We start from the raw sequence: 14,165 nt of genomic DNA on the forward strand, positions 1-14,165 counted from the left end.
AATGCCGAGGAGGTCCTGCAGCCATACTGCAAGCCCCTCTTTTACCGCCACCTCCCGGAGATTGAGAGGAAGCTGCAGCTGATGAGCATGGACTGCCCAGACCAGGTTCCTGAGAGGCTCCTGAAGGTGGTGAAGCGAGTGTTGGTGGCCCGTAGTGTGAAATCTGTAGCCGAGGCGCTGCAAGACCTGCTCTTTGAGCGAGACGAAGAGTACCTGATGGACTGCCACTGGCGGTGGGACAGTCCACACTCCAAAGGGACTGTGGTCCATGGCCTCTATCATGAGGAGGTCAGACTAAACCGCCTGCTCTGTGTAGACCCTGTGGACTACCTCGCTGATCCTGAGTGTGAGTTTGGTCAGGATGAAACAGAGGAGCTGGCGTTAGAAGATCGAGACCACCTCCTGGCTGCCATCCTTTCCCAGAAGCAGCGGAAGGTCTCCATCCAGAAGAAGTTGAGAAGAGTGTGCCTGGTCGTATCTCTGTGTATCAGCTGGAGGAGAAGGGTGGGTGCCCAGACAGAGCGTATCAGGGAAGAGGCCAGACAGCCTGGGGCTGGAAACTTCAAAAAGGCCGATGTGGACAGGACCCAGTGTGACCTGTGTGGAGTGAAGTTCACTTGTGGTCCTGAGAACTACTTCAGTCCCAGCGAAGTATTTGAAGGAACAGCTTCAGAGGCTGCAGCCCTTTCCATGGCTGAGCCAGAAGTCAAGGAATGTCAAGGAAACAGTGAGTCTTATGAGCAACACATCTGCTTAGAAGACCACAAGAGGCAGCAAGTGGCCTACCAGAAGTACTCGGAATTTTTCCACGAGAAGGTGGACCCAGCCATTGATGAAGGCAAGCTGGTGGTACAGGACATTGAGCAGAGTGTGTGGATCCGTGGTCACCTGGGCTCCAAAGAGCATAGCCACATGTTACAGCGGAAGGTCCAGGAGCACATCAAGAGGGTTGCCGACAAAGTGGAGGACCTCTACAGACGGAAGGCCTGGGCTGGAGGTAAGGGCCTGTTGAGATGGGGGCCCAGGTTGTTAGACCTGGGCTAAAAGAATGCTTGTCAGAGTTAAGTCCTGACCTCTGACTTGGGGATGCTAGGGTCTTGGCATTAGCAGAAATATGAGGGAGAAGTGTGTTCTCAAGTTACAGCCAAACTTTATTGTTTGACTTGTTTTTTCCCCCTGTTAAAAATTTGTGATTATCTTTGGCTGAGGTGGTTTCCCCATGCACTACAATGAGAAATGGCTCATCAACTAAGTTTATAGAGAAGGCATAGGGAGAATGTTTTACGTCTTAAGAAACTCGTCAAGGCTCTCCTTATTCATTCATTTGTCCATGATAATTTCTTAAGCACCTACTATGTGTTGAAGTCTTGACTAATATCCTAGAAGTGTGTAGCTGGGGAGGCTCCTTAAGTCATATGTATGTGTGAGCCTTTAATAATAGTTATTTTATTTTAACTTACTTTTTCTTTGTTCATGATAGAACTTGTGCATATGCATGAGAGAGAGCTGGGTCTGGTCACACCACAATCCTCTTCCCTCAGGACTCCAGCCTGTTGGATCTTGGGCACTTGAACCCGTGTCTGGGAACACACGCCTTGTGTGTTTCGGGCTGAACAAGCTGGACATTCAAACTGTGGCCACCATGTGGGCTCCAGCTTCTCTCCACTGTGTCCCAGAGCCAGCCCGATAATAGGATATCTTCATGGCCTTTGAATCAGGTTTCCTTCAGCTTCCTTATTAGCTACTTCTTAGCAACATGGGGTAGAAGTTATGTTATATATAGAGTTAATGAAATTGCATATATATTTATATATTTTTTAGTTTGCTGGTATAAAGTGCATGCACTCCCCAGAGACCAAGAGAGAGACAGAAAGAAACTAAGAAATCACTCCCCCTGCAGGGGGCATGGCCATGCTGCCAACTCCTCTCCCTCATTCTCCTCTAGGATTTTGGGCACACACACACACACATGCACCCGGCATGATTTTCAAGCTGCCGAGTCTGGGATGCGAACTGCTCTCTCCCTCATTCTCCTCTCAGGATTTTGGGCACACACACACACATGTGCCTGGCATGATTTTCAAGCTGCCGGGTCTGGGATGTGGACTGCTAAGTTGACCCTGTAGGACCCAGCCTTCTTAACTTCCACGCCACCTGCTGGCCCTGAAATTGTGTATTTTAAAACACTGTATAATTCAAGCACTCTCTCCAGTTCAAGCTTTCATGACATTTTGAATGCTGGCTTCCCTGAGGGTTTGCTACTGGCAGTCTCTACAGACACACAGGCCTGGCATCAGATTGGCGTTCAGCTCTCGTCTCTGCTTCCAGTGGCAGAGAGCAGTGGTGGTCTCTAACCCTGGAAGGAAGGTTTTCCTTGGGGAAGGCACAGAGACAGCTCTTGGGCATGAGGGCTCTGGTTATGGTACTGGACATTCTAGTCCTATCAGTGGTCTCTTCACTCAGCATCCCTGTGTTTTGGGTTCTGCAGCAGAGGAGGCGATGACTCATCTGGTCAGCATTCTGATCCTCTCCATCAGGGAGGCACGGGAGTGGTTGGTGAAAACAGAGCGCCGCCTGAAGGAGGAAGGTAAGGAGTCCTGTGTTCCAGGAACCAGTAATCTCCAGGTGGATCCGAAGTGGGGCTTCCCAGTGATGTCAGTAGTGGCCTCTTACTGTCTAGGGGCATCACTCTCAGTGAGTCAAATTATTAGCAATGTTGGATCTGAGTTTCCCCATCTGACCATGTGGGCAGTTCATCTGGGCTCATGTTAGTTGATAAAAACCTGTCTTTTTTTTTATCTTTTTCTTTAGAGAGAGATTTTTGGTATAGGGCATGTGTCATTGCCACACAGAGAGGTGGAGAGATAGAGTGTGGGAAACTCCCCCCCTTACCCTCCAAGGGAGGGGGTGGCCACACTGCAATCCCTTCTCCATTCTCCTCTCAGGACTTTGGGCACACATGCACATGCACCTGGAATGAGTTTAAGCTGCTGCATCTATAACTCAAACTGTGGTCCAACTACATGGAAGTCCAGCGACATACCATTATGCCATCTGCTGGTCCCGATAAAAACCTTTTTCTTCTTCCTCTTTTTTTTTTTTTTCCCAATTGCCAGAGTGTGCCTGGACTTTCTAACTGAGAGAGAGAAAGAGAGAGTAAACATCCCCCATTGGGGTATGGTCTTGTAATCCTTTCTCCAATTTCACCATCCTGTCAAGATTTTGGACATACCTGCCCATGTACCTGGCATGCTTTTCAAACCACCAGGCCAGGATTCAAGTCACAGTTGGCCATGAGAGATCCAGCTTCCTTAACCACTGGCTACAGGACTGGCCCAAACCTATTTCACGTCTCATGAGCTCTAGTGATGATGTTCTGTCACAGTGCATCCTCGGAAGAAGGACTTCCGAAGAGAAAATATTGCAAAGCCATCTCTTGTTAAATATGTTTGTGCCAATTATTTATTTAATTCAGTGAATATTTATTGGGCATCTAGTCTGTATCAGAGTTGCTCTGGGCTGGGGATATGCTTGTGAACGATAAAAATGAAATTATTGGGGAAACTGGCCGGCATCTTTTTTGGAGGGTTGAAGGCTGTAGTGGTTCAGGCTTCTTTCTTGGCAGTCAGAGTTGTCTTGCCAGGTTCTATATGATTTTTTATATCATTTTTAATGCCTTCCCTCTTGTCCTTTCCAACCGTCGCCCTGCCTGCCTGTCTGAGCCACATTTCTTCTTACTCCTGGTATTTCTCCAGCTCCAGATACCCTTTGAGTCCTTCTAGTCCAAATGCTTTTGGAAAATCTAGGTCCCAGAGCTGGAGGAAACTTGAAGGGACTTGGCATAAATGTCTGTGCCGATAAAAAAATCCTTAGCCTATAGTCCCTTCTGGGAACTGTGATTATTTTGAAGGGAAGATGATTGGTATATTGACTCAAGTGCTTGGTTGAGCTTAGGCTTTGCTTGATTTCTTTGCCACTTAAAGGACCTCTAAGATAAGGTCCGAGGAACCAGCCTATAAAGTAATTTAATTCTAGAGAACATTGTTTCCTTTGGCGCTTCTTGAGAAGCAATGTGAGTACTCAGAGGAAAATTCTCTTTCTCTGGCACCCTGGTGGAAAACTCTATTTCTCTCATTTAAAACAATGATTACAGAAACTTAGATTTTACTAGGATGTTAGTATATTTTACAGAGGAGTTGGGGGAAAATCACCATTCTACACTTTGGTTCTGGTGTTTGCTTTTGCAACAGGTATCGTTGAAGAAGATGATTACGGGAATGAAGTTGAAGACTTCGGTGAGCTCCGTCCCAGAAGGCGTTCACGGAAATGTGGCAAGCAGAGAAAATACTAATGTGCACACAGCTCCTGCTTCCCAGACCTTCAGAACATTCCACCCAGACTTAGAATTCTGAGTGCTGGGTCAGAAGAGAAAAAGAATGGAAATTAGCATGTAAAAAAAGTAGGGGCATTCAAGAACGCCTTTGCTTGTTCTCATTTTGTCTTTCAGTGGTCGCTTAAGGTCTGAGTCCTCCCTCACTTGCAGGAACCCCTAAGTGTCTTTCCAGTGGAAGTGTAGCAGTATTAGTCTCCCCCCAGCCATGTTCAGGTAAGAGGGGTCATAGGTGAAGGGGACATTGGGGGCTCCTCAGCCCAAAGCCCCCAGGCTCATCGCCATCATGGAATTGAATCAGTAGCAGCGACGAGGTGTTTAAGGCAGACACTCCTTACCGTAGAGTTGTCACTGCTTTGGACCAAGAAATCCCTCTGTGGGTCCCTTCATCTCCTGCCACACTGCCATCGAGTAGTATGAGAGTGTGGTCACCCAGGGTCCATGTGGCCCCATCACCACCTCCGTAAGCCTCAGCTACATTCTGTTCATCTCCAAGCCCAGTCGTGGCGTCGTTCATCCCATTATATATGTTAGCATTTTCTCTCTGCCCTCTCTTTCCCCTCCTTCCCTCCTTATTTTGTGTCTGTCCTTAGCTACCTGTGCAAGTCACAGTTAGACTACCTCAGAATGTAGTCAGGAATCTACCCAGTGTCCCTGGGATGTCTTTTCCCTGGAGGGAGGAGCTGGGAAATAATTGCTGGGGCGTTCCCAGCCTGCCACTCCAGGTGTTCCTGACTCTGCCTGGGCCATGGTGCAGACATGCCAGGAAGTGTTTTGTATGAGCCTTCCATGTCTAGTTCTTTTTTCCTCTCTGGCAAGTTTGCCACCCTAGCTTAGGCTGGCATTCTAATGAGTTGCCACCTATGGTGGGACAGTGACCTGCGGAGCTGCCAGTTTGGAGAAAGCCAGCCTTCCAGTCCAGTCCATGGGATTTGGCTGTGAATCACTGCCCTGTGGCTGGCAGTTCTGCCGGGGGGCAGGTTCTGGGTCCGTTTGCAGGAGGCCATTGCTGCCCTCCTCACCCACTGTGCCAGCAGCCAGCTGTGTGGTCCCTTCTGTGACGCCTTCATGCCTCTCTGGTGACCACTGCCCAGCCATACCCACCTTCCACTCAGCCCGGGCTGGAAGGCGCATTCGTGTTGGCCTTTGATGGTTCTCTCCTCACAGCAGAACCTGCTTTCCCCCGTCTCTGCCGCTTCTCTGCCATTGCGTTCCCTTTGTTGTCTTTCTGAGTGACTCTTTCCTTGAAATCTTTATGCGTCTAGTTTGTGTTAGCTCCTGATTCCAATTTTTATTCCAGGTGGTTTTTAAAATAAACTTTACTTGTAGAAAGAAGAAGAAAAACAAGAAAAACCTAATAGAATCTTGCTGTACTATCACGTTTTTATAAAGTTAAACCATTTCTCTTACCTGCTGTTGGTCTTCTGTTTATTTCTAATTTCTACTTAGAAAGTAAAGGGATAAGGACCAGCAGGTGGCATAATGGTTACGTCACTGGATTCCCATGTAGTTGACTGTGTTTTGAGTCCTGGATCTGGTGACTTAAAACCCCCACTGCGTGCATATGCATGTGTGCTTAAGATCCCAAGAGGAGAATGGAGGAGAAGGGATTGCAGCGTGGCCATTCCTCCACCCTGGGAGGGGGTGATTTCCTGCTTTCTGTCTCTCTGGCGAGTGGATGTGCCCTATAGCAAAACTCTTTCTTTAAAAAAAGTGAAAGAAAATAAAGGTATAAATCTTAGAGCTAGTTGATGCTAGCCAGGGCAGAAGCTTACTCTACTTTAAGAAATTAAGAAATCCAGGGACTAGCAAATGGCATAATGGTCACTGGACTTCCACATAGTCGACCGTGGTTCTAGTACCAGATTCTGTGGCTTCAAACTCATGCTGGGCGCGTGTGCGTGCGCGCCCAAAATCCCAAGAGAATTGGAGGAGAAGGGGTTCCGATGTGGCCAGCCTTCCCCCCCCCTGCCCCCCGGGGGGGATGATTTCTTGCTTTTTGTCTCTCTGTCTCTCTCTGTCTTTCTGGCGAGAGCACATGCCCTATAGCAAAAACCTCTCCAAGAAAAGACAAAAACAACAACAAAAAAGGAAATGAAGAAATCCAGCGACAGGAGGGGCTGGACAGTGGCCATAGTAAACTGCAATGCCGAGCGAGGCTGACCCAATAGGAAAAAAAAGTTCCAGGCCCGTACCCTGAGACCTTGGAGTAAATTGGATGTGTGTGCCTATAATCTGGGGCTGGCTAAGGCTGGGGTAGATGGTGGCTTCAGCATCCTGCTGGCTTTGCTTGCTTTTTTTCTTTTTCTGTTTTTCTCATGCATGGAAGAAATAAAAACTTAAAAAAAAAATGAATAAATAAATAAATAAATAGAAACTTAAAAAAAAATAAATGAATGAATAAATAAATAAATAAAGCCAGAGGCAGAGAGAGAAACCTCAGTGCGGAGACTTACAACCCGTCGGACTGTTCTACATTTTTTTTTTTTTTTGAGAGGTTTTTGCTATAGGGCGCGAGTGCTCGCCAGACAGACAGAGAGAGAGACAGAGAGACAGAAAGTGAGAAATCACTCCCCAGGGGGGATGGCCACACCGCAATCCCTTCTCCTTCATTCTCCTCTCAGGATCTTGGGCACACACGCATATGCACCCAGCGTGAGTTTTAAGCCACCAGGTCCGGGACGCGAACTGCTGTCGACTACATGGGAGTCCAGTGACATAGCCATTATGCTAACTGCTGGTCCCCGTTGGACTGTTCTCAGGGGCAAGAGGCCTGGAATAGAATCCTCCTCTTGCCCCTGTGAGCTGTGTAATCGGGGTGGGTCAGAACTGTAGAGCAGTGAGTACCTAGTAAGACAGCACCCTGAGGGACTTTGGGATCTGGAGTAGGAGAGAGATGGGAGAGAGATGGAGGCAGGAGAAAACAGAAGTCGATGAGATGTGCACTGCAGGGCTCGTAGCAGCATGTACATGACCCAGCTGGGCCTAAGAGCCCTTCCTGCCTGATGGAGAGTGGTTCTGTAAGCTGTTGCCATGGGCTCGAATATCCTCAGGTCTTGGTGTTCACTTGTGTTGAGTGAATAGGGCAGCTGAGCCTTTGTGAGTGTCCAATCCTTAGTATCAGATGAAAGAGGCTCAGAACTTGGACATAGGACCCTGCCCCTCCTGGGTCAGCACTTTCCAGTAGAACTGCTTGAGAGACTCACCCCTAAGAATCGACCTTCTCAACTCCTAAGATTACTTAGAGTGTGAGTGGAGAGGTTAGGCCAGGAAAATGGAATTCAGCAGAAGGAACAGTCATTTCCATGAATGACCTGAATTCTGGGGCCCAGTCTGGTAGCAAGGGCTTTGGTGTTCCGAGCCTTGCCTGGAAGTCCAGGGTGGAGGACTATGTCAGGGGTCCCCCAAACACACTCTGGTTTGGTAATTCACCAGGTGAGCTCACAGGACCCAGCATGCAGTCGTAGTCATGGTTCTGATTCATCATAGCCAAAGCATCCTGCACGTGGGACAAAATTCGGGGGATGCCAGGTGCAGACTTTCAAATGCCCTTTCTGGGGTCACATGAAACAAACTTAATTCCAGCTGTGACGATACTGTCAACTGTCGCCACTCGGGGAAGATTATTAGAGACTCAGCACTTGGGGTTTTGCTGAGGCTGGTCATGTAGACATTGCCTGCTTGGTATGTGTCAAAGTCCCAGGGTCTCAGAAGGAAAGCAGATTCTCAGCCTAAACCACATTTTCTTTTTGCCAGAGGGTGTGCACACTTAGCAGAGAGAAGCCAACAGCAAGAAAGAGGGAGAAAGGAACTCCCAGTGGGCCATGGCCACACCACAATTCCTTCTCCTTCCTTTCTTCATCCTGTTGGGATTTAGGGCACATGCAGACACACCCAGCATGTTTTTCAAGCTGCCGGGGCCAGGATTTGAACTGCTCAGTTGGCTATTGGGATCTGGCTCCCTTAACCATTATGACATGGGGCCTGCCTACCACATTGTTTGTATAAATGGTTTAAGCACTGTGAGGCATTCTTATCTGTTCTGGGAATGGTGGGGACTCTCCTGAAGGTCCAGGTTCCAACACAAGCCAAGGACCATGCTTGTAAGCAGACCTTGCAGAGGACCTCAGTTGGGCTTGCTGGATTAACTATTTTCAGTGTAAGGATATTCCTCAAGTTGAGGCTTTGTCATGATCCACGAGCTTGCCTTGTAAGTACCTTGTGTATTCAACTGCTGGCGAAACATGTATGTACCTACTGTCTATCTCCCCAGTTAAGGGAGTGGATTTTCAGGGACAGCTTATCTTCTAAAAACCCATCATGAAAAAGAAACCACTTTCCAATCGTCTTAGGCATTGGTTCCATTTCCTTGCAATCAGTGTTAACCATTCAGAATGCTCTTTGGGTCCTAGAAGCCTGATGGGGATGGGAGAGGACCTTGTGCCTCTGGTGGCTGCACCTTCTCTTCCTCCTACCAGCACACTCTACGTTGGCCTGATGGTTCCTAGCCAAGAGCACTTGTTCTCAAGCTCTCCCTGGAGTAGGCATCCAGTACCCCAATACTGAAGGAAGGATGGAAACTGAGGGGCGCTCACAGCATCTTAAGCTTCTGTGCTGGCAACTCAGAATCTTACCAAGTTCCTGGTGAGAGAACTGAAGCCCAGCTGATGTGACTTACTGTAGGTCACAGAACTGGTTTGGGACAGGGCTGAGACCCGAACCTGAGTTTTCTGGTGCCAGCCAACTCTGTTCCCACTAAGGACTCAGGTACAAGGTCCAGCAAATGATCGGATGGGGCCCGTCACTCCTAAATATTAGTGTATAGAGTGTGACAGCTCTTGAGCATGCAAAGAGTTTATCCCTTCAACCTCTCACTTGTCTTTTGGCAAATGTTTTTCTATAGGAAAGTGGAATGTCCAGCAAGAATACCTATTTGTGTTTTACTGTCACCTGCCTGGTCTTTGGCCACCACGACAGGACAAGACAGCTGCCCAGAGTCACTCCCAGGTATAGCTTTACTCTCCTAAATGCCCTCAGCCTTCAATGAGGTGTATCCTGAGTACTGTAGTTCACATGCAGGAATCCCATCCCTTGCATTCCTACCCCCAAACCGAGGACCAAGCATACCGTAATTCACCTTTTCCTAGTCAGCCTGCCTCAGTTTCCCTGCAGTGGTCACTTGCAGTTCAAAATGAACCCCAGGTTTGTTGGATACTCTGGCCAGCATGGACTGCCACAGGAGCGCCCACTCACAGAGCTCACACGCTGTATGTTACACCTGCTCGGTGTGGAAAAGCAATTTGAATACTCAGGCCCTTGTTATCAACAAGGTTTCCCACTGGTGGCGAGAGAACAGCTATTAATAGCTCCAGTGTCATAGCACGGGCTCTTCTCTGCTTCTGCCCAGCAGCAGAGTCCAGTCCTGCCAGGCAGACACACAGCTCATGGGGTTGTGAGAAAGATGAGCCAGAAGGTGGACTAGGCTTGTGCTTCATCCTCTCACTCATGGAAGGGCCTCCAGGGTTGAGCTGGGGAATACCCCTGGGGCCCAAGAACGTGACAAGGCTGCAACCAGCCAGTCTTAAAATCTCAACAAAACAATTTCCAGGTTTTTACCTGGTATGCATATGAGGTAGATAGAGAGAGGGAAAGTGAGAAAACACACCCACCCACCCACTCAGAGGGGGTGACCACGCTAGAATCTATTCTCCTTTATTCTCCTCTCAGATTTTGGATATGTACATGCATGCGCCTAGCATGCTTCAAATTTATTTATTTATTTTAAAGAATTATTGTATTCATTATTATTATTTTGCAATTTGACCGGAGAGAGAGAGAAAGTGAGAAAGCAAGCCTCCAGGCCCAAGACTTGAACAGTGATTGGCCATGTGGGAGTCCAGTGCTTAACCACCATGGCACCTGCTAGCCCCCCTGATATGCTTTTAAAACTGCTAGGTCTGGGACTTGAACCACACAGTTGGTTATGTAGGATCTAACTTCTCTGGGCCCAGTAGGTGGCATGGTGGTTAAGGCACTGGACTCCTACATGACCAACTGTAGATCGAGTCCTGGGCCTGGCAGCTTGAAAATCACACTGGGCACGTGTGCGTGCATGCCCAAAATCCCAGGAGGAGAGTGGAGGAGAAGGGATTGTGGCGTGGCCATCCCCCCGAGGGTGATTTCTCACTTTCCCTCTCACTGGTGAGTGCACTCCATTTCTTCATCCTGTCAGGATTTTGGCCACTCATGCACATGAGCCTGTCATGTCTTTCAAGTCACCAGGGTTGGGATTTGGATTGTAATCAGACGTGTGGGCTCCCTTAACCACTAGGCCACGAGCTGGTGCTAATTTTTGCTTTGAAATATTCATGGCATTGATGTGAGTTTTCTGTGTTTGCATCTGATTACAGCCTGGCTTTGTAAACCTCAGGGCTCCACGGTCTAACAATAGCATAATGCATATGATTCTCGGTTGGGCAAGAAATGTCACATTTTATTTAAATTAATTTGTATCTTAACAGCCTTATTTCCTCTTTGGTGGAAAATTACACCGAAGTCATTATCTGCCTCCTTAGGTTCTCGTCAGAATCGGGAGGCTTGTGTGGTATGGTTAAAATGGGGGAAGCCCTGTCTCCTTCCGTCCATCTCAGCCACCACTGATTCCCCTTCTGTCTGAGCTGGCATGGTATCTGAGAAAATGAACTTTTCTCCTTCTGGTCCGAGCTTGATGAGGCTGGGGGACCAGAGGCATCTGGCCCAGTCTCTGTAAGTGAACCATTGAGCCGTCATCCTGAAGTTTTCTCATATCCCCACTGTGTTGACTGGTGGGTGAGTGCAGGTCCCTACCCATCATGCCACTTCATGGCCCTTGCCTTATCCCTGAACTGAGGGACCCTAAGGTATAACCAGCTGCTTTCTCGGAAAAGAGGGAGGACAATTCAGAAAGCACAAACATGCATTCATAGCTGAATAAAGAGTTGAGGCTTCAAGTATGGCCACTATTAATTCTTTCCTGTCCCTGTATGTGTTGCTCCACCTGTAAGGAAGTGGAGTCTGTCTCCCCTCCCCTAAGACCTGCTTTAGCAAACAGAATGCAGCAGAAGTGACCCTGCCGATTCCAGGTTTGACTTTTAAATGACGTGGAGCTTCTGGGGGTGCAGATCTAGCTGCCTTGTAAGACTGTGAGTATCTTGAGACCACCAAGCTAGCAATGTTCAGAAGCCACATGGAGGAGCCCCACAGTATCATTCATCACGGCCAGGCCCTCCAGGACGTTTCGGCCCAGGTGCCAGCTGAATGTGGCCAAGTCAGTGACCCCAGCTGGTGCCAAGTGGAGCAGAAGAACCATCATACACGCCCAACTCTTGTCCCCTAGGATCATGGGAGTTGATACTGTTTTAATCCATGAAGTTTTGGAGGGCTTCGTTATGCAGCAGTAGATAATCCAAACAAAGGTTCAGAGATGATTAGGCATGTTGCATCTGTAACCTCTGAATCTTAGAGCAAACCTTCAAACTACAGAGAGCCAACTGTCAATGTGTATGTGTGGATTAAGGGGTGTGCATGAGGTCTGGGAGCAGGTAGGGGGCTGAGCAGAACTCTCTGTCAGAGCCTGTGGGTTTGCAATCTGTCGTTGGAAGCAGACAGCTTCCTCCACTTCTTTTCCTGGCCACGTGGGGATCCTTGTACTGCAGTACCTAGACCTTCATGCCCTGGGAAGGTCCTAGGAACCGTCTACGCCAGGAACCAAGTGTTTGTCCTCTTGGCAAACACTGCTCTGGACCTTGGCAACTACTTGGCTGTGTAGGCTTCTCCAGCAGCTGAGACTGGTTGCCAAGACAACCTGCAGGAGGAATGGGTCCCTCTGACCAATGTTACAGGGTTCTTTTCATGCAGCTCCTGAGTTTTGGTTTCGCCGACACACTGACAGGGACAGGGCTGTCATATAGGGGCAGGCCTGCTCCTAACATTGGTGGAGTTTGGGTAAGAATATGAGAGGGACTTCGGAAAGTTCATGGAAAATGAAAGGACCAGTTGGTGGTGCCAAGGTAACGCAAGGCCCCGCAATGTTGAACCACATGGCAAAATCCCAGGTCTGCTGCCTGGTGCCTCCCTGTGCCCAATATGGGGAACATGTCTGCTTGTCTGTCATTTGGGCCCGCTGCAGCTGGGGGTAGTTCGGAGTGTGAAGATCCTGTAGAGAGTGCCTGTCTCTTTGCTTCTCTCTCATGGGAGAAATTAATTAATTAATTTTAAAAAAGAAAAATGGAATTAAAGAATGATTTTGTTTTGGTGGTAATTTTTTTTTGAATCCAGTGTAATTTAAAAAATAATACACATCTTCATGAACTTTTGGAAAACTCTTTTTTTTTTTTAGAGAGATTTTTTGCTATAGGGTGTCGGTGCGCACCAGAGAGACAGAGAGATGGCGAGAAATCACACACACACACACACACACACACCTCACCAGGGGTGGTGGCCATGCTGCAATCCCTTCTTCAATCTCCTCTCAGGATTTTGCAGGTGCATGTGTAAGCACCTGGCGTGAGTTTAAAGCCTCCGGGTCTGGAACTCGAACTGCTGTTGAGTACATGGGAGTCCAGTGACATAACTGTTATGCCATCTGGTGTTCCCTTGAAAACCCCTCTTAAACATGAAAGCGTCTCCCCCTCACTCTTTCTCTTGCCAACGTTTGCTTCCTCCTTCCCCAAGAAGGGCCTTCCTTGCGTGTACGTGGGCATTTCTGCCACACGTCTAAATTCATTCCTTATCTACTCCTCCCATCCCTGTCCCCTAGACCCAGTACGTGAGTGGGGAAGAAGTTCAGGGCAACCTGGCCAGGGGATTTGTGGGTACTGATATGTGGTCAGGAGGGGGTCTTGGGTATGTTCTCTTTTTGCAGGTTTGGGGTGCAGTACTTAGCTCACAACACAGCATTGTATACTCTTATGGTTTCTCAGGCTTCTCTCTCCTTCAGGATCTTTGCAGAACAGGTGCCTGGCCTTCTAAGATTCTCCAGCCACGACACCAGCATCATCTTCTCAACACCTAATGTCTTTCTCTTTCACACACACACACACACACACACACACACACACACACACACACACAACGCCCCCTGGTGTTTTCCAGTCAGTGATGGAGAATTTGGGATATGTTAAATGGGTCTGTGAATTAATGCCATATAATTGCCGGAAATCTGTGTCTCTGGGGTCATCTCTAAGCTCATGATTCAGAAGATGGGAAGACAATGCAGCCGTTAACTACGCCCCTTCTGCCACAGATCTCTCTCCTAGGTAACCAAGCCTGGCTTCACCTCTTGTGTCACTCTAAATCTGCCTCTGAGATTCTGGTTGTAGAACAAAAGGCCGGGTGGGTGGCATGAGGAGCCGTCTCCCCACCCAGCAACCCCCACCATGGCACAGAGGTTAGGAGGAGTTCACTGGAAACTTCCGTTGCATCTGATCAACTTCAGTTCCTGACTGCAGTAGAGAAACCAGGTCTGCCAATAACATTAGACAGCTGATCCTCACGCCCACCCGCCACCCAGGAAAATGTGTTTCCCCACTCACTAAGGAGGAGGTAGAAGCCATCGGCAAGGTACCCCACGTTCTTTAGGTGGGCTGTTGTTTAGAAACCTGTCTTCTGGAGCCTAACTGAATCCTGTGTTCAGAATTCTCTGGTTAAGACACAGCATCGTCCTCCTTCTCACTGGTGGGGTGACCTCATTACCTGGCAGGGCCTTTTGGGGGGACGAGTTGCCATGGGACAACAG

The 14,165-nt window shown here is 48.4% G+C and overlaps 1 protein-coding gene and 1 pseudogene across 1 annotated transcript in view; both read left to right on the forward strand.

The window, feature by feature from the left end:
* Nucleotides 1-5,247, forward strand: part of TRANK1 (tetratricopeptide repeat and ankyrin repeat containing 1) — a gene marked incomplete at its 5' end in the record, with an annotated part of 37,067 nt that extends 31,820 nt beyond the window's left edge. The window contains 3 exon segments of the mRNA XM_006168731.2: nucleotides 1-997; nucleotides 2,489-2,587; nucleotides 4,251-5,247. Coding sequence (XP_006168793.2) covers nucleotides 1-997; nucleotides 2,489-2,587; nucleotides 4,251-4,351 — 1,197 coding nt within the window.
* The window catches only part of LOC102491609 (aldose reductase-like), a 51,193-nt pseudogene continuing 41,626 nt past the window's right edge, over nucleotides 4,599-14,165 (forward strand).

The sequence above is a fragment of the Tupaia chinensis genome, unplaced genomic scaffold (assembly GCF_000334495.1).
Source record: "Tupaia chinensis unplaced genomic scaffold, TupChi_1.0 Scaffold146131_1, whole genome shotgun sequence".
In the NCBI taxonomy this organism is placed as follows: domain Eukaryota; kingdom Metazoa; phylum Chordata; class Mammalia; order Scandentia; family Tupaiidae; genus Tupaia; species Tupaia belangeri.